At 39.6% G+C, this 26,372-nt stretch overlaps 1 protein-coding gene across 4 annotated transcripts in view; it reads right to left on the bottom strand.

The window, feature by feature from the left end:
* FSTL5 (follistatin like 5) overlaps positions 1-26,372 on the bottom strand; it is a 323,696-nt gene that overhangs the window by 230,656 nt on the left and 66,668 nt on the right. For all 4 annotated transcript variants that reach the window (XM_060278679.2, XM_060278680.2, XM_035112814.3 and 1 more), the window contains exon 3: positions 19,093-19,126. In XM_060278679.2, the coding sequence (XP_060134662.1) occupies positions 19,093-19,126 (34 nt within the window). The remainder of the gene's footprint in view (positions 1-19,092; positions 19,127-26,372) is intronic.

Raw genomic sequence — 26,372 nt, 5'->3', positions numbered from 1 at the left:
AAACCAAGGTGGTGAGTTTTTCTATTAAAGCAGTTGTCTCCTTGCAGAGCCTTCACTTTTGAACCCCCCCCCCCCGAGATGATCATTAAGCCATCTCTCTCCTCATCTTGAGGATGGTAGTTGAAATCCTTCTATTCTGTATAGTTTTTAAAAGGGTGAGGGAGATTGCTGGGGTGTTGTTGCTTTTCCGCACAGATGATGATAATTACCTTCATTGCAGCAGATGTTGCAGCCTCTGAGTGTCTCTCTAGCCTAGCTGGACAGCAGTAGGAGCCAAGAAAGGGGGGGGGCAGGGACAAGATCACCTCTTTTACACTCCAGATTCAACTTACTGTGAAACTAAGTTACTATGCTGCTCTATATAACCAATACTTCTGGAGTTAATTTATGATTGTACTGGAAACTACATTGACATCCCTTTGGAATAAGTGAACCCAAAGCAGGCCCTGAAATCCTACATATGATCCTGCAGAGTAAGTAAAATATATGTTGTTCACTGAGCCTGAGTTAAGGACTTCTAAAGTCCATTCATTCCCAAATGGAAACAAATGGGCTTTGAAGTGCTTAGCTTGGGCTCAGCTGTGAACCAGCAACTTGACAATGGGGCAAATCTGCTTGATTTTTGGCTTGTTGTATTCATTGTCTGATGGAGGTTGTCATGTTTTCATGTAAGAAAACAAGAAATATACTTTTAATCCTACCAGGATTTAATCAGAGTCTTTGGTCTACTTTGAGCTATGAGCCTAAGTGTAATTAGTCAGTTTTCAAACACACTAGAAGCCCTTAGGTTGCCAGTCAAAATTTGTTGGCTGAATCTATCTCACAAGGTTGTTCTGAGAATAAATGCTGCTCCAAAAGGTAGGAGTCAAATGTTGCAACTTGTAAAAATGCTACAATATATTTAGGATCCAAATGCTAGAACCAAAGCCTGCAGTTGGTGCACATTGAAAGCACCCTACAGCCCAATCCACAGCCCAGCTAATCCATAAATTGGAGGACTTTTAATAGAGAGGTTGTGTGACCCAACTGTTCACTGTGCACCAGCAAATACTGTACCAGATTAACCCCTTGCTAAATATTTCACTTTCTTTCCATTTGCCTGCAGAAATAACAAATATGATTTCAGAATTTGCATGAAGAAAAGCGTTGGTGATATCACAACTAGGAGTGGGGGAGAAATACAGTTTGGAATTCAACATCAACCTACCTAATCCATACTTCCCCAAATGATATGCAAATTGAAATACAGCCATTCTTTGAAATTGACGCGTCTCTGAATTTCGTGCTGCAGTTTTCAGAGCAATAATGTACACTAAATTGTGCATAGTAGGGGAAAGCATGTTTAAAATACAACTAGTGAAAAATATATACACAAATTAATTATATGAAGGGAAATGGATTGCAAAAAAGGAGCATGTTAAGCAAAACAAGGTGCATATTAGGAGAATTGCATACAAAAATGCTTGATTAATTTTCGTAAGGCCTATCTAAAATAAAAACAGGCAAATTAATGAGTATAATCACACATGAACAAGGCCAAAAGAGAATTTTGCCTGTACCTGCACTTATTTGACCAAGTCCATCACCACTAGCACTAGAGATGGCAGAAAGGCAGCTCAAAAATATTATTTTAATATTTCTCACAGTAGTAAATAATAAGCCATAATATTTACATAGGGCTTTTCCTCCTGTGAGCACTTCACACTTCAGCAATGCTTACCACAATTGCATAAGAGAAGCGAGTGTTATTATCCCAATATATATTGTAGATGGTGAGGTAGTACCGAAAACTTAGTTCATGGCCACACTGAGATTTGAACTGGGAAACTTCAAACTCATAGCTCACCTCTTATAACCACTGAGGTTCACCAGTTCTATAAATTGTAAGCTTAAAATGCACACTTTTTAAAAGCCTTGTATTGTCATGATCCTGTTTGTCCTGACAGGAAACCATAGGACTGTCATGTATGCATTTTACAATTTACAACACTAGCTTTCTTGGCTGGACTCATAAAATTGCTGCCTCGGCCTCTTTTGTCCTGGTGTTTTACTGGCTGCTTGGTAGCACTTTAATTTATCTATTAAAACATGCCGGGAAGACCCTTGAGGCAGCTAAGAATGCAATCTTGAAACAACACACAGCAATTTAAAGGAACAGTGGAGGCACAAGAAGAATACAAAGTCACTGCATGTAGTACCAAAAGCAGACCAATGCTGAGGGTAAATGCGAACCAAGTATCTGCTGAAACAACCACTCATTTGCTGCTCTCTCAGGTTCAAAGCATTTGTGGAAATAGCCATATCTGAATGTTAATTTTACTGGCTATAAGAACACAAGAATAGCCTGCTGGATCAGGCCAGTGGCTGATCTACTCCAGCATCCTGCTCTCACAGTGGCCAGCCAGGTGCCTGTGGGGAACCTGCAAGCGGGACCCAAGCACAAGACCATTTACCCCTCCTCCATTTTCTAGCAAGTGGGTTTCAGACGCATATTGCCACCAGCCATGGAAACAGAACATAGCCATCATGGCTAATAGCCTTGGACAGTCTTATCCTCCACGCATTTGTCTAATCCCTTATTTTAAAGCCAGCCATATCTTCAGTTTTATTTCCAATTCCTTTCCTAATGATCCCTAGCAAGGAAATTGCCATTTTCACAGCTGATGCATACTGTGTCGACATCTTCATCAAGCTTTTCACTACGAAACCACCACCCCCCTCCCAGGCCTGTTTCCTGGTCGCTGGTTCAGACCCCATAGGCATATATGCTGGTGACTTTCCAGTGTTGAACTGAAAAGTCTGAAGTGTAATTTTAAGCACATTCACCTGGAAATGTTCAGACCCTCCAAGTGTCCTGGTTTCTGATTTGATCCCGGAATGTCCCACTTTTGCTTAGGGTGTCCCTATTCTCATCGGAGAAATGTTGGAGGGTCTGCATGTTTACAGTCCTTTCCATGATCTAGAACAGTGTTTCCCAACCAGTGTGCCTCCAGATGTTTTGGGACTACAACTCCCATAATTCCTGACCACTGGTCTTGCTAGCTAGGGATGACGGGAGTTGTAGTCCCAAAACATCTGGAGGCACACTGGTTGAGAAACACTGATCTAGAACCCTCATCACTCAGGGTTCCTGATTTCCAGCTGAACTGTGCTTACAGTGTCCCTTCCGGCCTTCCCTCTCACTGCAGGAAGTTCAGGATGGAAGCAACAGGACTGACATGTGCAAGTATGATGAGGCTGGTGCCAGTATTCGCAGCCTCAACATGTAATTAGGTTTCCCTGTTCAGACAAAAACACATGAATCGGGCTAGTTTCATTTGCATATTGTGTGCCATACTTGAAAGGCTGCTCCTTAATCACTGTGATAAGTAGTTGGTAGGGAACTTCATATTATGTATGTTCTGGTACAAAAGCAAAGCTTCAGGATTGTGAAGAAAGTGTAAGACTCACTTTGGCTTGTCAAAGGAAAATGCCTTTTCGACTGCATGTTAGAAAGCTATGCTGTTGTTGCTGTGTTTTTTTTTAAAAAAAGTTTTATGTGAAGTTTCCGAAATAAATTTGAATGATACTAACATAAAATGCAATCCTAATATAAACCATTTTTTCTTCACTTACCCAAGAGCTGTTCTTATCCTCCCCTCCCCCCACCTTAATGGAAGTGAAATGGCCTTCTTGAGCACAGACATATTGAAAAAGCCAATAAGGATTTGATTGACAGTAGTTGTCCGATTAGTGTCCCTTTCTGAAAAGGGTTCTAAATATGACTCGCCTAAAGTGCTAAGTGAAGAATGGATGCATTCAGTCCTAGCAAAGTCTCCTTAGAAACACCAGGCTTTAAGCATAATAAAAACAGACAGCCAGGCCCACATTTTATGCTAATGTGCCATGAAGCTTTATTAATCTGACCTTTGGAGAGAAACGAGAAATAGAATAGTGGCCCGCCATAATTGTTAGCGGCAGCATTTTAGCAGTCTTTAATCTGCACTTCACTTTAATATCTGCTCCCAGTTATGGTATAAGCAGTAAGAGGACCTGACACGATGTGCAGCGTTCCCTTGCAGCAGGAGGAAACTGGTGGTTTCGAAGTCAAAAGGAATGCAGCCTAAGTAGATCATAAAACGAGTCACCCAACCCCTATGAAGAGACTGAGAAACACAAAATGAATGCCTTCCTTGTTTTGAGCATCTGCGCAATGAATGTACACTGCTGCAATTACAATATGCATGGAAGAGAAACGGAGACACACTCGCTGGATTTACAACCTCAAGGTAACGTGGATAGCTTTCAGCAGCTTGAGAGAGCAGATATATTGTGGCAGAGGTATAAGCAGCACTCCAAGGAATCAACATCTGATTATGCTGATCAGAAACAGGTTGGCCTAAGTACCATACAACACAATCACTGTAAGACTGATTACTTTAATTTCCAGCATGAAAATTCTGGAAAGAAAAACAGAAGAATGTGTTGGTTTTGGAAGTCATACAATGTATTATAGAAACATTGTTCCAAACATATGCTTATCATTTTTTTCCCTGAATCACAGGCAACGTTTGGGGGGTCAGGGTCCATATATAAATCTGGGAGAAAATATTGATTGGATCACAAAATAGCAATTTCAGAGAAGAACAACTGGAGAACCCCCCCTTTAAAACACAAACATGCAACAACAACAACACCTTTCCACATACCTCAAAGTAAGCAAAACGCAAGAAAAACAGATAATTAATCAAACCGAAAGCCCAAAAATAAGCACTGTATACACACACCAAAACAGGCAAAACACATACACATAAACAACAGTAATAAAATGCAATAAAGCAGTAATAAAACAGCCTAAAATGCAAGTAAAACTCCTGGAACGTATCAAGCCGCATCCTTCTTTAGAAAGTCTTTTCTAAACAGATTTAGAGGAGGCTGGAAGATGAAGCATAGGCCTCCAGAAGCCCTTCATTCCTCACCCCCCACCCCGTGAAGCCTTTGAGACTACAGTGCATGGACCCCACATATACTCTGGGCAAAGGAAAGGAAGAGAGTGGAATGGGGGCCTGCATTTCATAAGCAGTGTGGTAGGAAAAAGTTGAAGAGCTTTTCCCTTTGCTTCATTTCTTCTTCCATCTTGCAAGTGGTTTTTCTTTTTTTAAAAAAAAAGGAAAGGGGGGAAAGGGGGCATCTGATGTATGTATTTGCATGTAATGTGTAGTTAATGCCTTCTATAAAATAAAGTGCAGACTTAGCTGTTGTCAAAGGAGGCTACATTTTCTATTTAGCTGCCTACACTTGGCCTGTTCTTTTATGATGCATTTCCATTTCCTTTCTTCCTTTTATCAATTTGCCTCTTTCATTTTTCCTCATTTGGTTATGTATGGCATCTCATTTATGCATGTACTTCTTAACTTGGCTTTTCTACAATCTCAGACTACTGCCTCTGACATTCCTGGAATAAGTATGTAAGAACAAATGAGAGTATAGTGGAACCTCGGGTTGCGAACGTGATCCATGCGGGAGGCATGTTCGCAACCCACAGCGCCGCGTCTGCACACGCGTGGGTTGCGATTCGGCATTTCTGCGCATGCGCGAGTGCCGAAACCCGGAAGTAACCCGTTCTGTAACTTCCGGGTTTGGCGTGGTGCACAACCCAAAAACGTGCAACCTGAAGCGTCTGTAACCCGAGGTAAAAGGTAAAGGGACCCCTGACCATTAGGTCTAGTTGTGACCGACTCTGGGGTTGTGGCGCTCATCTCACTCTATAGGCCGAGGGAGCCAGCGTACAGCTTCCAGGTCATGTGGCCAGCATGACTAAGCCGCTTCTGGAGAACCAGAGCAGCGCACGGAAACGCCGTTTACCTTCCCGCTGTAGCGGCCCCTATTTATCTACTTGCACTTTGAGGTGCTTTCAAACTGCTAGGTTGGCAGGAGCTGGAACCACGCAACGGGAGCTCAGCCCGTCGTGGGGATTCGAACCGCCTACCATCTGATCAGCAAGTCCTAGGCTCTGTGGTTTAACCCACAGCACCACCCGCGTCCCAACCCGAGGTAGCACTGTATATAAATGAGCATGCTTTTTTAAAGAAAAGACAAAGCTACATTGTGTGTACTTTTTGCTTTGATTGTTACCCAAAATATATCAAACTAACAGGCATTGCAGGGATCCATGGCTGGATCTCTTTACATTATTGGGGGAGGGGGATTGGCATGCCAGCCCAGGTCCTCTCCCCTTACCCCACATGCCAACTTTGACAGGTGAGGAGTCCTGCCCACCTTTCAAGGCTGGCCCATGAGGGCAGGGTTTTATGTGTGAAATTCTTCTAATTGATTTTTATATAGAAAAAGTGTTTTACACACACACACACACACACACACACACACACTTTGTGGTATTGTTTTTATTGTTGTTTTTATTGTGAATCGCTTAAACATATTTTATGGGAAGCAATTCATAAGTGGAATTAAATTGATGACACGCTGCTGAGTGAGGGGCCCTTAATCATTTGTTGTGATTTTTCCCCGATTAAATTCACTCTCTCAAAACTTTCCCTACTAATAGCTTTTGGGGGGTGGGGGAGGGAGGTCTTTCCATTGGAAAATTGCACAGTGCTCAAAGCTGAACCCCCTTTCCCCAGCGATATGGACTCAATTAAATCAGGCAGCTTCTTTAAATAAGAGTGATATGAGATTCCATAATCTTGTCTTATTTGGCCCCAATATAAAATCCAAAATTGAATAAAATGTAAAAGGTTGATATTTGACTAAAATTAATCAATCATGACTTGAAGCTATAAACTGATGTTCAGAAAGCTTATTAAGCTTTTCTTTTCTTTTCTTTTTTTCTTTAGCAAGGCAATATCCACTTTCTGGAATAAGTGCCATTGAACCCATCAGATAGACATGCACAGGATGCATTGAACCCATCAGATAGACATGCACAAACAATGGCATTAGTGTTTCCCTTAAAAGAAACACACAACTGTATGATGCTTTGGAGACTAACCATCTATTGAGAGCATTGATGGACCAACCTAAAACACTTTATTTTGACTTTGAGATCAAGTAGGTATAAAATTAAAGGTAGGCTGCATTACAGTAGAAGAGGAAGAAGGAGATTTTGTTTTGCCTCCACAGTATCCTCTGGACAACTCCCAACACCCTTGAGATTAATCAAGATTTTTGTAACTATGACAACAAAACTCTACCTAGTTAGGTTTATTAAGATAGCTGGTGATTCTTTGAAAGAAGGAAGCAACTTATGAAGTTTCTGTAGGCCTACAGTTTTGAAAAAGGCTAGTAAATGTTTACACTATATATTTCTGCAGTGTGCATAAAGACTGGATTTCCAGTGCATTAAGTCCCTAAACTCTGATGCCTGAATAATCTGCTTTTCCTGAGAGAAATCTGCCTTAAGTATCTTTAGGACAGACAGGCAACAAACTCCATCCTTGTATTGCATACTAACAACTGTATGCTAGGAGTGAGGTAACACTTCAGTCTTCAAAACTCTGTCAGCAATTCACTCTACAGTTAGTATCCTGGATTCTACCATATTGCTGTTCAGGAACGGAAGCTTGTTGAAAATAGCTCAATATGACAAGACTAAATATTTTGTATTAAAAGACACACATTAGTTTCTTAAAAGGAAAATTGGCAATTAAGAAAGAGCTTTTGATGATGTAATGGGCTGGCTAATGTACTGAGTACACTACTGCCATCTACTGGGAACATTCACAGCAACTCAGCCTGTTATGCATGGTAGAACTAACATGCTCTGCAAGCAATTTCAGACCAATAACCTCCCTTTCTTTATTAATGGAGGACTGGACTAGTTTTAAATTCAATGACTCTTTGTTGGGGGTCATTTTGCCATGAAAAATGTCTTTCATGCAGCAGTAATAGGGTTGGGAATAACTGACCAGTGAAACCTTCTGAATAGGGATAAGCAAATAGCACGTCTTTTTGTATATGAAAGACTTTTTATCTCTTAAGCACACCGATGTAACTGTGTGTGTGTGTGTTTACACTGTGTGTGTGTGTGGTGCAACAGTCAATCCCAGCTGTGCTATAGATGTTGTAACAAGGGAAGATAGAACATTTTCAGTCTGTGGCTTTCAAGAGTGGTCTAATCTCATGGGACTGCTGTGCTCTTCCTTCTTTCAGAGAATTAGTAAAATAATAGCTGCAAAGCATTTCTGCCTTTCTCTACTCTGTAGAAACGCTGTCTTTTACATGACTACACATATAACTCACATGTCTACTTTCCAGATTCATCGAGGGTGCAATGAGACTAAGGGCTACCTTTTAAACGATAATCATAGTCATATTACTGATCCTTTTATCCATGTTGTTTTTAATTGTATAATGCATCTATTCTGTTGCTATGGCTGTAGGCTATGCAAATAAAGTTTATTGATTAATTGTCTACTTGGTTGCCCTAGTAGCATTTGGGAATAATCTACAACAATGTACCACATTTTTCGCTCCATGACACACTTTTTTCCTCCTAAAAAGAGGAAATGTCTGTGCGTCTTATGGGGAAATGTCTGTGCGTCTTATGGAGCGAATGTGTGGCCCCTGGAGCCGAATTGCCCAGGGGCAAAAGGCAGGTTGTACATGTGTGTGTGTATATATTATATATATATATATATATATATATATATATATATAGCTAAAGGCTAACAAGAGGGAGAGTGTTGAAAGGAACCCACTCAGCAGCTGATTGCAAGACATCAGGGAGGGAGATAAGGGAGCTAGCTCCTGCCCAGGCCCCTTGCCTAGCCCTCAATTGTTGTCTGCAGAGGGAGGCTGTTTGTTTCCCAATGACATGTGACTGGCTGATTAGATTATCTGTCTGGAAACTGTAGAAATGGGTCCCTTTCCTTTCCTAGAGAAGCTGCAGAACTGTGAGTTGAATCCCATAAAAACAGGATTTTTTCCCTTTGCAAGGAAACTCAACAACTTTGAGCAGACCCTAAAAAATGGAGCTTTCCCCCTTTGCAAAAAAAGATGCACAACTGTGAGCTGACCCCCCAAAACGGGGCTTTTCCCATTTGCAAAAAAAGCTGCACAACTTTGAGCTGATCCTCAAAAAAATGGAGCTTTCCCCCTTTGCAGAAGTTTCCTCAAATATTTAATGGGGGGGGCAAAGGCACCTAGGAGTTGGCTGCTATGCCTAGGACAATTCAAGAAAACAAAAAAAAATCTTGTTTTCCTCCTCTAAAAACTAGGTGCGTCCTATGGAGCGAAAAATACAGTGACATATCCCATTACCTAACACTTCTCTCTTTTCCAACAACAAAATTTTATTAATTACTTGATACTCTTATGTTCTTAGCTACTGGATAGTGTTGCAATGGATTATTGGGGTGTGCAAAATTTTGGGGCAAATCTCAAGCCAAGGACCAAAGTGGAGCCACTTCAGACATATTCAGGGCTTATCTGAACCTAGTATGATCTCTCCAAAGTGCCTAAACATGAGCAGGGATTTCCAAGGTACTTTGGAGCAACTAAGAGAGCTAAATAATCATCTTCATAAAAGGCTGCCAACAGCTTTTCTGAAAAATTTGAAACATTCTTCAAACATCATATTAAGGAAGATGCCAAGGTAGGGAAAGGAGCAGCTCTTTTGTGACAGACAAGGCAAGCTTCCACAGAGAGAGAATGATTTTACCAGGGAACTCCAATCACAGAGCATTGAGGAATAGCTGTCTCAGTATTGCATCACCTTGTTCTTGTCTCTTCTATACTCTTTGCTAATTATCAGCAGTTGCAGGGCATCCTAGTCCTTCTGCCTCTGTGCCACATGCCCAAGCACCTACTCCTGTCATATAAGGTTTGCACTCAGCTTCTGTGACTTGTGGTGCTAAATAAGCCAAACACGGGCCTGAGGTTTTGTTTTGAAACATAAAATAAAAACCATTCATTTGTAGAAGACTATAAATCTTGATAAATGCTACATTGACAGAAACAGATTTGTTGGTCCAAAATATCCACATTGTTTTTTCCACTGATCAAAACTCACAAACCATAATCCCAATCTTTCTGAAATTATGCATCTTTATTTTCTTAGGAACATCTCTACAATGCATGCCAAGTTCATAGTAAAATTGTTGCCCACAATATCACAGGTGAAGTGTGCTAAGGGTTGTTGAGAGACCCCTAGTCTCCTTACAGAGTTGCAATTCTGGGATTTCCCCAGGAAAGTGGGTTCCATTCTGTAATTTGACAGGCTTTTTTTCACTTGGCAGAGGTTAATATGCCTGCAAATTTCATCCATTTCTGGAAAAAAGCTAGTTTTGTTTCCCCAAAATAGTGAATGGGGCAAAATGAAGCTTCATTTTTCTCTGAAGGGCTGTCAGATCCCATGCAAAGCTTTCAAAGAACAAAACTGAGATCTGAACAGAATCTTGTGGTCTATGAACACTCCTAGGACATATTACCATATTGTCAATTACACAGTTCCATACTTTTGGAGAAAGAAACTCCTGATTTTATCCCGAATCCACAATATTTTGGACAATATTGGAAGAACTCCTTGTAGCTGCTTGTCTTGTTCTTAATAACCATATGTATAAGACACTGGAGACTCAGCTAGATTGGTAAAGAAAAAGTGATTTATATGTGTTGTATATGCAATATAACATTGTGCCACAGATAGCACTGTGGAATCCCGTTTTTCTCTACTTGTTTTCCCTGTTTAAATTTACAATGCATTTAACTGAAACGCTTATTTGATGTGTCTAGATCCAGCCTGGATGTTATCATTCCACTGTTCTCAGTATTGTATTTTTGTTGACAAAAATGAAATTGCCACTATCTCAGTAGACAGAGCACTATGCCATCTGATCAGGCCCAAATAAAGGAGGTGAAATATGAGCTTGGCACAAGAGAAAGGCAACGACAATATTTCCAGTGAAAAGCAAAGCCCATATATTCTCCTCTCTCTGACAAGAGCTAAGTTCCTTTACTATGAGAAAGTGAAAACATTTTTATTTGCATATGGAAAACTAGGTGGTTTCTCTATTTAGAGTTTTACAAGCTGAAGTCTTCTCAGGGACAGAATAATATCCAAACAGGTTCATTAAAAAAAAAAAAAGTATGAAGAATTCATTTCTACACTGAAATGAGGAAGGGAAATTTGCCCTCAAGGGACAGAATGAACATGGCTATATAAAGGGGACACTGCTAAACTTTATTAGGCAGGATGTGATTGGACTATGCTGTGTGCTTTCCAACTGGCCCCAAGCACACTTTACCAACTGACCTAAATTTGAAACTGACACCAAAGGGGCACTCCCTTTGCAAATGAACAGTTGCTGTTAAATCAGACTTCAGGAATACTATTATTATTCAAATCCCTTCCACTTAGAAGTCCACAGCAACATTAAAACTTGAGACTTTATTATGAAGCGTCCTGTATCTGTTGGATAAAAGAATGGATAACTCTAGAGAATACGGACTTGTTAGATTTGGAAGGTTTTAACAATAGATTTGGATGGCATGCATATTTATGTTATGACAAAAAGAAATCACATACCGGGTTTACGAATCATGTGATAAGAAGATCTCTGTACGAGGTGTGGGAAAGAAATAAAAGGCTGTTAGAGACTAAAACACCCTGGTGGGTCTCACCAGCAGAGGTATTAACAGTTAAGAAAGTAAATATGGAAAAGAGGCGGGCCACGTATGAGGAAATCTTGACGAAAACTGAAAAAGGATGGAGTTTAAAACCTTTTGAGGACATTAAAGGAGTGTTAACAGGATGGATAGAATACCATCAAATAAATGATGTGCTTAAAGAAGATAGAAAAATAGGTTTCGAGGATAAAAGATCCAAATTTCAAATAGAAGTGCTAGAAGGCAAAACAAAGCTTTTGGCAAAGATGTATGATCTGTTGTTGGAGTGGTATACAAAAGATGAGTTGACAAAAGAAGTGATGATTAAATGGGCAAAAGATTTGGGGCATAATATTGAATATGATGCGTGGTTGAAACTATGGAATCAAACTTTAAGATTTACAGCATGTACTGCCTTGAAAGAAAATGTATATAAGATGATGTATAGATGGTATTTAACTCCAGTTAAGTTAGCTAAAATGTATAGAATGAGTGATAAAAGTTGCTGGAAATGTAAAGAGAAAGATGGTGAATTTTATCATATGTGGTGGACATGCGAAAAAGTTAAAAGATTTTGGGAAAGTTTATATAATGAATTGAAAAAGATGTTTAGATATACCTTTCCAAAAAAACCAGAAGCATTTTTGTTAGGAATAATAGGAGGAGAGATTAGAAAAGAAGATCAAACACTGTTTATGTATGCAACAACCGCGGCTAGGACTTTGTTAGCCCAAAAATGGAAATTACAGGAATTACCTACAATTGCGGAGTGGCAGATAAAAATGATGGACTATGCTGAACTTGCTAGATTGACATGCAAGATTCGTGACCAGGGGGAGACAAGGTTTCAAAAGGACTGGAGTAAATATGTGGACTATATGGAGAAAAACTGTAGATCATTAAAAACTCTCGCAGGATTAAAATAAACCTTACGAATTGACCAATATGTTAAAAAAGGAACTGCAAAAAAAAAGGAATTAATAAGAAACCCGCATGAAGGGAGGGGGGGAAGTCATAGCTCGGCGGAGCAAGGTAAAAGTTGTGAATATAAGATTTTGTATAAAAGATTGGTTTTGTTAATTTGTTGAATTTGGAAAATTGGAATAAAATGTATTTAAAAAAAAACTTAATGTTTTTTCGAACTATTCACTTGGGTATGACATCAAGTCACTTAAACTATTAATTTACTTAATAAAACAAACATCTGCAGGTGGTTCCCATAAAACAATGAAAATGCAACATTTGATAACATTTCTTAAATACTAGATAAAAACAAAATGCAGCAGTATACTGCATATAAAACTAAGCAGTGCAAAAAAAAAAAAACCACTACTAAGCAGTGTACACTAAGCTGTGTACAAAAAACCCCCACCACCTTCTTCATCACTCTGTAAAAAAAAAAAAAAGGTGTATTGCTGACTGGGCAGTGATTGGGCAGAAACCTCTGTGTTCAGAGTGTTGTTCTTTTTCTTTTTCAGGAATGCCCCACCTCCTTCAAAGCAGTGGGGACCACCTGATCAGGCAGCAAAGCATTCACCACACCCTGAAGCCACTTAGTTAATCCTCCACATTAACTTACCCAAACCAGACAGGATGGGCATGGATCAAGAGAGCTCGTAGTAGGCTACACAGCTACAACAATCTTGTTCACATACCCATGCATCAACAACCAGAACTGTTTCTACAAAAATCAAAGAGAGGACTACTCAAACTCCACAGTACCAGGAACAGCGCTTCATTTGGAGTTTTGCAACCGATAAACAAGTTCTTCTATGCAATATGAACTATGCTTTTATGATGCAGAGGTTAAGACATATTTTGCATTACAATCCAGGACCTTTTGTTCAATATCAAACAAAACATCTAAGAATGCTCTGCTACCCACCATTTATGATATCTTCACAATTGCAAGTCATTCACCAGCATTTGAAGCCATTCAAGTGTACTTTGGCAATTTTGAACAAAGAATCACAGAATCAGATTAAGATTCCTTTCAACTCTGCGCCATGGATTATTTAAAGACATGTCAATTTTATTTTATTTTTTGGTTGCTTCCAACTCTTATTGCTTTACTTTTGTTCTTTTTGTGTGTAAAAATAAAATAAAATAAATCAACCTGTGACAACTTTATGTAGCCAACTACAGCCATCAACTCGTCTTTCCAAATAGGACTGGCTTTAGAGCTTCAATCACTGTGCAGGTGCCTTACAATGTTTTCTGAGAATTAAGTGAATGACAGATATGCACCAAGTTATTCCCATATGGTCTCCTCTTTACTCCTGGTAGATAAAGATCAGTAAAGGAACAGATGTTTGTTAATGAAATTAGAAAAGGCAGGCAATATGTTCATAATAATAGAGAATCACATTTGTTAAATGGATCGGCAAGCGAACAGTCGCTTTGTATTCTGATTGCTAAAGGTAAGCATAAAATGAAAGGGAATCGAACAGTTGAGAAGCTCATAGTGTAATTAAAGAGCTGCCCATCATTATCCTATGGCTCCATCTAGTTTTGCATATGAGTGGCAAAACAGACTAGCATAGCTCTCAACTTCCGGATTGAAAAAGAAGGGACCAGCAGCCTCACCCAGCGGCGCGGCACCGGAAATCGGTTCTGTGCATGTCCAGACATGCACAGAAGCAATTTCCGGTGCCCAGACATGGGCAGAGCAGCACCAGAAATCGGTTCTGCACATGCCCGGGCATGCACAGAGGTGATTTCCAGCAGCACTCAGCGAGTGAGCGAGTAGCCAGCCGCCGAGTGAGGCATTTTACCAGGCAGCGGCTGGCTGCTCGCTTGCGGGGGGCGGGGCGGGCGGTGAGTGGAGCCTCCCTGGCCAGCAGGGAGGGAGAGGAGCTGATTCAAATCTGGGAAAATATGGAATATCTAACAATCCGGGATAGCAGCGGAAAATGGATTGAAATAAGGGAGTTTCCCACAAAAAACGGGAGGGTTGACAGCTATGGACTAGTGGGGAACTGCAGATCCTAAACTAGAGATTCTTTTAGAAGCATTGTGCACAAAGCATCTCTTTTGTGCAAATCTTCTTTTTTAAGCCTCCCCTGTTGATTCCAATGATCTTTGGGTTTGACTGCCCATCTGGATCCAATCCGCTGTAGCTTATTTATATTACAGTACACTTGTGTGCCACATTTCTGAATCGTACTCATGCAGGCCAGAGAACAGCTAAAATACAAAATATGCAGACATAGCTCAGTTGAGTTCTATTTCCTCCAGCACTGCCCGTAAATAAAATCCTACCCAAAATAATAAAACTGAAATGATCAGTAATAACCATATAAAGGGACCCTGCAAGTAGCAACTGCCCACCATCAAATTATACTAAGCAGTATTACAACAATATGTGGATCGAAACTTATCGGCTACTGCTCTGAAACCCCTAAGACAAACCGAATGGAAATAAAAACATTTATAGTAGGAGTTCAAAGCCTGAGCCAAATCCCGTATACTTGGTTTAATCACAGTTCAGGATCATATTGCCACCAGTGCTAAACCATTCTTACTTTTATCCAGAGCTCACATTCCTAGCTAGGGTTCAAAACTTTTTATTAACGATCATTGTCCACCAGTTAATGAGAAAAGAAATTGCGTTTGGAAATTATGAAAGAGGAGTGATAATTTTGATGGGAACTGTTCGGGTTTGTTTTTATTGCACTTGCTTCCCTTTTGAATTGGCTTTGTTTTCTTTTATTCTGCAAATGGTCTCTTCAGTGGTTTACATAGCCTGCTTGAGTGTTTGCTCTTTCTGAAAACCCTATGATGTCCTCAGCTGGGCTTTCCTGTAAGTGTGAGACGATAGAGAAGCTGCCCACTGTACTTCTGACAGCTTTTTATTGTGTCGAATATTTCATCTCTTTTTTGAGGTAAAATGACTTTCCTCAAAGAAAGGAAGAAAGGAAGGAAATCAGCAAACACAGCGTTTCAATCAAATAATTTTACTCTGAGTAGACCTATTGAAATGCATGGACCTGTCAGGGTAATCCTCTATGTGTCAACTCAGAAATAAGTCCAATTGTTTTCATTAACCCCCACCCCCTTGTAGGTATGCAGCCTTAGTCATGTTCATGCATTTCAATGTGTCTACTCAGAACAAGACTTAGCTGAATATCACTCACTGATCTCAATGCACTTTTGGTAGCTAGTTTGCCCAGCTTTCCACTCTTCAATTAAAACCTGCAGGAAGATGTCATGATGTGTCTTCTCCATGCAGGTTTTCCACAGATCAGAAAGCAGAATGCTGGAGGAATGCTGAATGGGAGAAATACTCACTCACTACCTAGCCGTGATAAGGTAAGCCCAGGATGTAATGATTTATTTTTAAAAAACAAAAATCTAAAACAAGGGAATAAAACTTTCAAGAAACAGGGTGTCAGTTTTTGGTGTGGTACTATCTGAAACCAGGATTTGAAGTTTGATAACAGAAGCATTATGCCTACATCAATTCCCTGAAGTAACTCACACAAAAAGCGATAGAAAACCACAAGCAATTTTTTTTTCTAAATTGCAAACAATATGTAGAAAAATGGATCACTTTTTTATTCAAAGTATGTCTTGTATTTCAGTGTCTCACCCCCTCGAGTAAATGTTTATGTTTCAGTGCAAATAAAGATATGCCAAGAGCATGCAGGAAAATTCAGGAGAAAAAATATCAGATGCACTTCTGGGTATCAAAGCATGAACATTCCAATGTAGCAAAACCAATGCTTCATATGGCTGCTAGAGAGTCATAGATTTGTTCCCCAAACTAGACTTGGCAGACTTTAATGGATAGAGTTGTTGGAAATATTTTACAGGTCTTTGACAACTGTATACTTGGTTAGTCTCTTAAATTGAAGACCTAATGAACCTCTGAGCATGCTGGGTCCTGCCAACTTGCAGAGTGCTGGTGACCTCCTTTAGCATATACAGCACTGCATGGAAGCAGCAAGCTCAGAAATCATTCTTAAGAGCTTGCTTACTATCAGCCGCTGTGCAGGGGGAAAATGCTTTCTAGATAATTTGATGCTGTGAAAGTGGAAAACAACATGTATGAGGTATCTCTCAGGGAGGTACAATAGGCATGAACTTAAGCACTCACAAATCTACGAATTTGTACTACTAACACCTCCTTAAACCTACAAAGCAAGTGACAAAAATTATTTTGAGCAAGCTCCATGATGAATTCTGAAGGACAGGATTTAATTGAGGAGGGAGAGGGAAAAACTGATGCACACCAATTCTCAATTTTCTTCTTAACCCTAATACATTAATTCCTTGTAGGCGTCAGTGCTCTGGTGAGCATATGTGCTGGCAAGAGCTTCCATTAACTTCAATGAAGGGAACAGCTTTGCATGTGCAAAGAGATGAATAGATTGAGCTGCCCTGTATTGAAATTAATGGGGAAGCCCTTGCTTCCACATGGTGGATATATCAACGCTCCCACAGCTGTAGATAAGAACTCTAGAATAGGAGACATGAGGAATATATGTGTGTGTATCCCATGTGTTTATTATATGTCAATTAAGAATGTCAGAAGAACCCATCGAAAATGGACTACCAAGCAGATTTCCATCCATCTGCCCGTTCAACCGCCATCATAGCAGCAACCCTTGTAACATGCCTTCTGCCTTAGTTTGAGCTTTTTAAAACTTTATATGTACATAGATACATTTATTGCTCTAAAATGTATATTATTGGCATAGTCACTGATGTACAATTGCCACCATCTTGACAGGTGCCTTGCTGCTTTTCCCTTTTTTGTAATGTTGTTTGCTGATTTTGTGTAAGTTGCTTGTTGCTAGAGGCAGCCTATATGTAATAAGGCTAACAATGCCTAACCATGTGTACTCAGAAGCAGGCTTCTTTATTGGTTTTCCTACAAAAGACTGGCAGGGTTACCCCTATGGAAATTCATTAACTTTGAAATGGAATGCCCCAGCAAGGTGACCGATTTGTAAATATCTGTTGTTGGCTGAGATATGCATGTCTGCTGTCTTAAACATTACATATATTTCTGCATCAGGGGGGGACATTTTCTCAATACTTTCCAAATGTAGTAGACTCCCCACTTAGGCCTTCAACTCATGGAAGAGAAGGAGAATGGTGATGGGAAGGGTAGAACTAGTGTGCTCATTTCCATGGTCCCACCTTGAGCGTTCATATAACCTCATTAGCAGATGGCATAGTGGGGTGGCAACGCTCACCTGATCTCTGGTTGACCACATTGCTGCTGCTTACTGAGAGGCAGAGAGGGAGTATCAAGGCTGGCATGGTGCACATGCACTGGCAGAAGTGCCAGAGTAGTTCTGCTGGTGTGTTTGCTCTGCACTAACCTCACTGCTGCCTCATCTCTCCTAGTAAGCAGTGCTAATATGGCTGACCAGAGGTCAGGCGAGTGCTGCCACCTGAACACATCTTCCACTACTGTTTAACTTCATACTGAATGCCTGAAGGTGACTAATAAAAGCTTCATTTTTAAAGATACTTGTTATGCTAAGCATGTTTGAGAACTCTCACCACAGCAACAAAACACAGGCCTTACCATGTTATATATATATATATAGAGAGAGAGAGAGAGAGAGAGAGAGAGAGAGAGAGTGTTTTCTCTGAAATCCTAAAAATAAAATATTTTTCAACCCAATTTTAGTATGTGCAAGATGCAAACACAGCATTTCTTGATTTGTTTCTTTTATACAAGGCTTACACACACTTGTTGTTCTGGAACAAGAAAACTTTTACCTAACTTTACATATCCTACAATTGCTGCTGCTAGCAAATATTACAGCATTCTGTATCAATTCAAATGAAGAGGTCTTCAATGAGTGTAATCAGATCTGTGAAACTCAAACATTTTGCACTAATTACACCAAGAAATGCTTACTCGATAAATTATTTCCTCTTATTTGTATTACAGATACTTCTGGACAAAGCTCATTTGCATTGGCAATATTCCTTGTCTTGCCATAGGTACAGATTTAATCCCATACAACAGTTTCTACTTGGTGTAAGTTTAGGAAACAGAGTCAGGACCAACTACGCCTCAATTTATACATTCTGCCATGACACACATTAGCAGTTTATCTTTTGCTAGACTAATAAGTTTCCATAAATACGCTGCTTTACAGTTTATTCCTCATACAACACAAGCCAACCAAAACATGCTCAAAGAACAAGATGTGTAGGGATTTCTGAAATACAGAAATGCAATGTATCCTTATTTCCTATAGCTGATTCTATTCAGGTCTTCATATATTCAGAAGTACCAGTAAAAGTAGCATTATCTCTGCACTGTGAGTAAAAATGCAGTGCTAGTATATTAGCTTCCAATTAGTGATAAAAATAAAGTCGATAATTATTATTATTATTTTAAAAAAACATTCTATACTTTCTTCATCAACTTGGGTAGATTGTATAAGCCAGAAAATATGGTTTATAAAGATTTAAACATAAATAAGCAATTAAATGAAAACTACTACCATAGCAACATACCTTTATTTCTTGAATTCTCTGGACTCTTTTCCTGCTGTAATTGAAAAGAAAAAGCAACAGTTACTCCATCTATACTGCCTATAGGCTAAGAATAACTTTATTATGCGCAGATCAATGACAAGAAACCTTTTCATATAGAGTTGATAAGTATATGCAGAACAATTGATCCTTTACCGTAGGGAAAGTTCCACAGAATTCACCAAGATTAATTCGGTGAAGCAGTAATGCATATCAAAATCACCTTCTTATCCTGAAATTCTAAGCACAAATACTTGTGAGTAAGCCCTGATAAAGAGAATGGGCCTTCTGAGTAATCATGCATGTGCTGTAACGTTTTTTAAAGTTCTTCCCTTCCCCCCACAGCTCTGAACACAACCCACTTCAGGGTTCATTTGGAATAAAATCACCAAGTACAGTACAAGAATCACCCCCTATTCCCTATCATCTCAGATGTAAAGTTGGGGTCATGCATTTGCTGAAGTGGCCTTGGCCTTGGCTTTAAAGGAAAGGAACTACTGCAAATCTTTCACACACATGGGCAGTTAGGGTCTGAATTGTTCCATGGTATGTTCTGTGCTATTGTCTTTGCCCATGGAGTTTTCTTGACTTGCCAGTTCCTTCTCCAGGTGGATCACATTTAGTTTAAACTCTCAGCTATGACCTGTCCATCTTAGGTGGCCCTGCACGGCATAGCTCAGTTATTCTCTGAGTTATTCAAGCCCTTTTGCCATGACAAGGCAGTGATCCATGAAGGAAACCTAGACAAACTTAGACAGCATCTTAAAAAGAAGATGCACCACCTTGCTGACTAAGGTCCATATAGTTAAAACTATGGTTTTCACAGTAGTGATGTATGGAAGTGAGAGCTGGACCATAAAGAAGGCTGATTGCTGAAGGACTGATGCTTTTGAATTATGGTGCCGGAGGAGACTCTTGAGAGTCCCATGGACTGCAAGATCAAACCTATCCATTCTGAAGGAAATCAGCCCCGAGTGCTCACTGGAAGGACAGATCGTGAAGCTGAGGCTCCAATACTTTGGCCACCTCATGAGAAGAGAAGACTCCCTGGAAAAGACCCTGATGTTGGGAAAGATGGAGGGCACAAGGAGAAGGGGACGACAGAGGCCAAGGTGGTTAGACAGTGTTCTCGAAGCTACCAACATGAGTTTGACCAAACTGCGGGAGGCAGTAGAAGACAGGCGTGCCTGGCATGCTCTGGTCCATGGGGTCACAAAGAGTCAGACATGACTAAATGACTAAACAACAACAACAACAACAACAACAACAACAATGTTCTGTGCTAAATAAAAAGACTGATAACTATAGTTGCAGCTTGACTGAAGCCTCTGGCTTCCTTTAGCTTTTGCAGAGGACTGCAGTCCACCTCATGGAATGGTAAATTTTTGAGCACCATTACTCCCCCGTGCTCCAGAGCATCACAGTGTCTTCCAGGAAAAAGATCATCATGTTACAATTACCCTGCAAAAGCAACAACAACCACAAGACCCCTTTCAATTTGCACTGGCTTCTTAAATAGAAACAAGTGTTCACTAGCTTTTATTTAGCTTGGAATTTTGTTGTTAAAGTTTATATTGTAAACCACCCTGAGCCTTAACAATAAGGACTCAGTTTAAAAACAAACAAACCCCAAAACACCTAAGTTATTCAAAATCAAATAGAAAAGCTGAGTAACTGTCCAAAGACATACAAAGTACACTGATGAATCTTGCAAGTCATCCATCTTACAAGCAGTTCCCTTGCCCTTATCAGACTCCAAAGCTAAAGTTGACAACTCATTTGTTCATTCATTTACATTTGCCTTCCTCTATGACACACATCTTATTTGTATCCAGGCAACCACGAGAGCATTATTTCTCATTCAAGCATTAACTGACATCATATTGCATTCTTCCAGCTTAATTTCTATGCATATTTCATCTTGACTGACAAGTCAATTCTATAAAAAATAGTGATGCTGTTATAACATAAGAGTTTGGAAGTACAGTGCATGTACAATTCACACAGAGTTCTGAACAACTGCACGAGCTCCCCACTACATATTATACAGGGTGAGTCCTTTAAAAGAAGCCCTGTGGATAGAGAGCAGGGCCGTCTCAAGCACGTCAGGCACCCTGGAGCCGTGGTGCGGAGATCGCTCCGGCACCCCCGCCCCGCTACGTTTCTTGCCGCGGCTGGTGGGTGGGCACAGTGTGCAACACGGTTTCCATGCGGCACCCCCCTACTGCGCCACCCAGACTACCCCTAGAGCTGGCCCTGATAGGGAGTACACATGTTCCACGGGGCCTCTTTTAAATGACTCACCCTGCATTTCCCACTCCCTGTCAAGAACTATAGCTGCAATCTTAAACACACTTACAAGACACTGAAAGTGGCGTTTACTTCTGAGGAGACACATGGAGGTGGCATTATAACTCTATATTCCAATAGGCATACTGAGGTCAATTGAATTAAACCCACATAAAATGTTGCATGATAAGCAATTGCTTGGTTATAAATAAAACAATAATTTATCCTTTTAACACCATTTCATTTTGGAGGTTTTCCTGCAACAATTTTTATTAATTTTTTCAAATATCTTAAACACAATACAGTTTAACAATATTATTCTCCTTTAAATCTGTATCTTATCCGAATTAACTTCCCTCCACCCCTCTTTTGGCTTCTCTACATTACTCTTACTTAAGTGTGTTCACTATATATACATTCCATAAATGTCTATAATTCCTTAATAAATTTTTGTATTATACTTTAAACATACATTTCTTATTATACTACAGCATTACATCCTATGATCTAACCAAATGTTTACAATAAACGTTATGAGTATTTATTTCAGTCCTGTGAGTGTCTTTATTTATGTACAGTTTTCTCTAAGTATACCATAAATTTAGACCATTCTTTTTGGAATTTCTCATTGTCCTGCTGTCAGATTCTTCCAGTTAGCCTTGCTATTTCTGCATACTCCAATATTTTCTGTTGGCATTCTTCAGTTGTTGGAAATATCCTGTTGTTTTCATCTCTGTGTGAAGAGTACTCTTTCTGCTGTTGTGGCATACAGGAAGAATTTCTGGTCTTCCTTTCTTAATGTCCTCTCCTCTTCCTTTTTTAATGTCCTCCTCTCCATTCCTAGCAAAAATGCCTCCGTTTTTTTTTATATAAAAGGTGTACCTAAATATCTTTTTTAACTCATTATACACACTATGCCAAAAAGTCTTCACCTTGTCACACAACCACAACATGTGGAAAAAATTACCCTCTTCTACAGTGCATTTCCAACAGTTCTTATTTTTCAGTTTGTACATCTTTGCTAGTTTGGTGGGTGTTAAGATGAAGAAGAAGAGTTTGGATTTGATATCCCGCTTTATCACTACCCAAAGGAGTCTCAAAGCGGCTAACATTCTCCTTTCCCTTCCTCTCCCACAACAAACACTCTGTGAGGTGAGTGGGGCTGAGAGACTTCAAAGAGGTGTGACTAGCCCAAGGTCACCCAGCAGCTGCATGTGGAGGAGCGGAGACATGAACCCGATTCCCCAGATTACAAGTCTACCGCTCTTAACCACTACACCATACTACACCACACTGGTTAAGTACCACCTGTACATCATTTTAAACAAATTCTCTTTTAAGGTCATGTATGCGGTAAATTTTATTCTTAAATTCTATAGTCTTGTCCATTTCTCATATTCGATATTATATCTTAGGTCCATTGCCCATTTAGTCATGACCTCCTTAATTTCTTCATCTTTTGTATGCCATTCCAGCAAAAATTCATATACTTTAGACAACATCTTTGTATGACCTTGTAACACCCCAGTCTCCAATATTGATCTATCATTATTAAATCCATTTTTTTTAAACTTTAAGGAATATATCATTAATTTGGTGATATTCCATCCATCCTGACAATCTAGGTTTTAGTTCTTCATAAGGTCTAATTTTGATTATATTATTGTCTTCCTTCATCAAATCTCTATAGGTTATCCCATCTCCTTTCATATTTAATTTTTAACTGAAAAAGCTTCCTGGGGTGACAACTACCACGGTATTTTCCTTTCAAACAAATCTTTATATCTCATCCATACTTCATATAATGGTCTTTTTATAATATGATCTAAGAAATCCCAATGTATGTTAACCTTTCCATGTGAACCCTTCCAGGTCTAGAACATTGGTGTTATCAAGTTTCATCCATTCCCTCAATCATGATATACAGGCAGCTTCATAATAGAGTCTGATGTAAGAATTATTTGAGGGAGAGGAGTCCTTTATCTTCGTCTTAAGTTAAGACCATTTTATTTTGAACTTATTGGAAAATCAGAGTCTAAATCTTCACATAAATCAAGATTACTTGCAAAGTTGAATTGAGACTTGGCAAACAGGGCTCTATCTTTCCAAGCCTCTAATTTGATTCAGCACCTATTGTAACAGGTCTTTTAATTTTGGCGAACCTACCTTGAAAATATTCATTCTTTATCACCTGTTGTGCACAGGAGTGCAATGGCAACAAATGAAATGACACTCAATGCCTCAAATTAGTATTGTTTTAAAAAATATTATTGAAACATATATTTACTTGCAAAAATAAACAAGAGCTATTTTCCTGTTATCATAAGAGAATGTGATTTTCTGTAACATGATTTTTGAAGCTTAATTCTTTAAAGCAATTTGCAAACATCACAGCATTCTTCTTTCTGAACAAACTGATGTTCGTTGTTTACAAGTCTTGGCACAGGTTAAGACAGACTGCACAGCTTGTGATGCACCAGGCAAAATGCAGCAATGGATTGTGGCCTGTCAGGTTCTTGACAACCCCCTATATTTTTATAGTTCCAAAAAAGCAGCAAAATTAGAAAGTTTTCCTTACATGACTTTGGCTTGGTTTGTGAAGGCCTGGATTACAATACTCACCAAAACACACCTGAAAATTCTGAATATTGTATCTATTTTTTTAAATTCAAGTTCCAACTTCTTTCTTTGAACAACTTGTGATTCAAATATGTTCAGGATAGGGTGACCATCTTTGTTTCTGGAAGGTGCCTTGAGACTTTTAACAGCCACTTTGCTGGCAAAATTTAAGCAGGTGATTTGTTTTGCAAATTTCAACTCAATTCTGGGAAAGGGTTCTCTTGCTAAATCTCTCCCAATGATTGGGGGAAATCAACATTCTTTATTCAGAAGCCACGAATCTGCAAACCTATGCACGTCTACTCAAAAGCAAGTTCCATGCAGTTAAAAGACTCTTACTCTCAGGTAACTGCATATAAAGGGAGGATTGCTTTCTAAGCGAGTTTATGAACAAGTTGAGCACATTGTTGTAATATTCATATGAAAAGTATGTTCGCCATTTGTAGTTGCACTGATTATAGTCACTGCAGTTGCAACAGCAGGGAAGAGGAGAAAATAAATTAGAAGCAGATTATCCTGCTGGCTTCTACCGGAATTTCAACTGTAAACTAACCTTCCCCCACTCAGCTTATCCAAAGTTAACAATAATTCTATTTTTCTATTTTTTATTGGCATTAGCTAACCAGCTTCTTCCTCTTGAGCACAACACCACTACAAAAGGCCATTTCTATGCTTTTACATACTAACATGAGTATATCAAAGCAGTAGGAAATGCTGTTATAACAAAAGCACATTCTCCAAGCTCATTCAGGCTTCTTACCCATCCAAAGCCATATTTGTCGATCACTTATATAACCAAATGAGATTCTCAAGGCCCACACTTCTACCAATAGGGGGTAGTTCTCTGATCTGCTGTTTCTAACTGAGGATGGATAAATTCTCTGGCGGTTTCCTCAAACAGGGTTGCGATTTTCCAGAATTTCACCCAAGAAAACCAAGGGGAACTTGGGACTTCCCTGGCAAGAACAGTGCTGGTGACAGCAACAGAAGAAAGGAAAAGAGAGAGTCACTTCTCCTTCCCTCGCCTTGGTTATTCCATCAAAATGACTTGGGTGATGGGTCATAGGGAATTGCCAGACCTTTGCCAGCACCTTGCCCTGAAAGGAGGCCCAGATTCCACCAAGTACCAACCAGAAAAGACCATTTTTGGCCACTGCCAGAAGGTTCGAACTATGCCAGCAGTAGCAGGGTTGCACCCACTCATTCACTTACTTGATGGGAGAGGAGTATGAAGGATGGGGGAATCTGTCTCCTGGCTTTGGTAGTGGGGCACAAAGGAATCACTCGCAGGAAATGCCTCTACTCAAAACAAATTTGGAAGTACAACAAACAATATTATCAGCGCTGGGAAATCAGGGTTGCCCCAGCCACACAGCTATTCCCAAAGACAGCATGCTGTATGTTTTCATGTTACTGTGGGGTTTGTATTTACAGGGAAGAGCCATAGCTCAGGAGTAGAACACCTGATTTGCATGCAAAAAAATACCTGTTTCAGTTCCCCTGTTCCAAGATTTTCAGACTACCCCTTGTGTATATTTTCAAGTTTTCCTGGCAACTTTCTGTGTTTTAGTTATTATCAAATAATTCTGCTGATTTTCCTGAGTCTCCAAGCTAATGTGCTCTGAGGCATTTCTGCAAATAAGTATTAAAATTCACAAGAAATTAGAGAGGCCTGAAAATGTTTTCCAAGAATTTTGGAGTGGGACCAGCTTGTCATTTTCTCACTCAAAGGCTCATTACTTTTAAGAGCATGGAAGGTAATTTCCCCCCCTGCCTGTTGTGCAGTTATTAGATGCCGTGCCTCTGTGAGGAATAAAGGTACAGGTCGTCTTGCATCATCAGAGTTAATTGAAAGTTCAGCCCAGTGTTAATGAAATCAGAAATGGCCCATCAAAGCTTCAGATTCACTTGATATTGTTGCTTTCCACATTCCTTCCTAGGCTTGAATACACGTTGCTCTGTTCTGTTGCATATCAGAGTCACTTTAGTTAAATTCTGCTCAGGATTTAAATCAATGGAAGAATGAGAACAAATTACAATCCGCTGTCAATCAAGGTCTGCCTAACAAAAGGAAATTACAAAATATAAGAGCATCAAAGTGAACTAACAAGAGACATTCAATAGAGTTCTCTCTGTCTTCCTAACAAAAGTCACTAGACCTTACCCAGTAATCCAAAGGAATATTCTACAAAATAAAGTTCTGCTTATCATTGCAATGCCAAATTCCATTGGCTCCATTAACAAAAATTAGATCAAGTTAGAAGCAAGATAGTAATGAAGTACCTAACAATTCCATCTTTGAAATGGACACAAGATCTTTGAACACACTTTGACACAAAACATATGAGGTAGCA

Source organism: Zootoca vivipara, chromosome Z1 (genome assembly GCF_965207765.1).
Source record: "Zootoca vivipara chromosome Z1, rZooViv2.hap1.1, whole genome shotgun sequence".
Classification (NCBI taxonomy): domain Eukaryota; kingdom Metazoa; phylum Chordata; class Lepidosauria; order Squamata; family Lacertidae; genus Zootoca; species Zootoca vivipara.
This window is presented reverse-complemented; position numbering and strand designations above follow the sequence as displayed.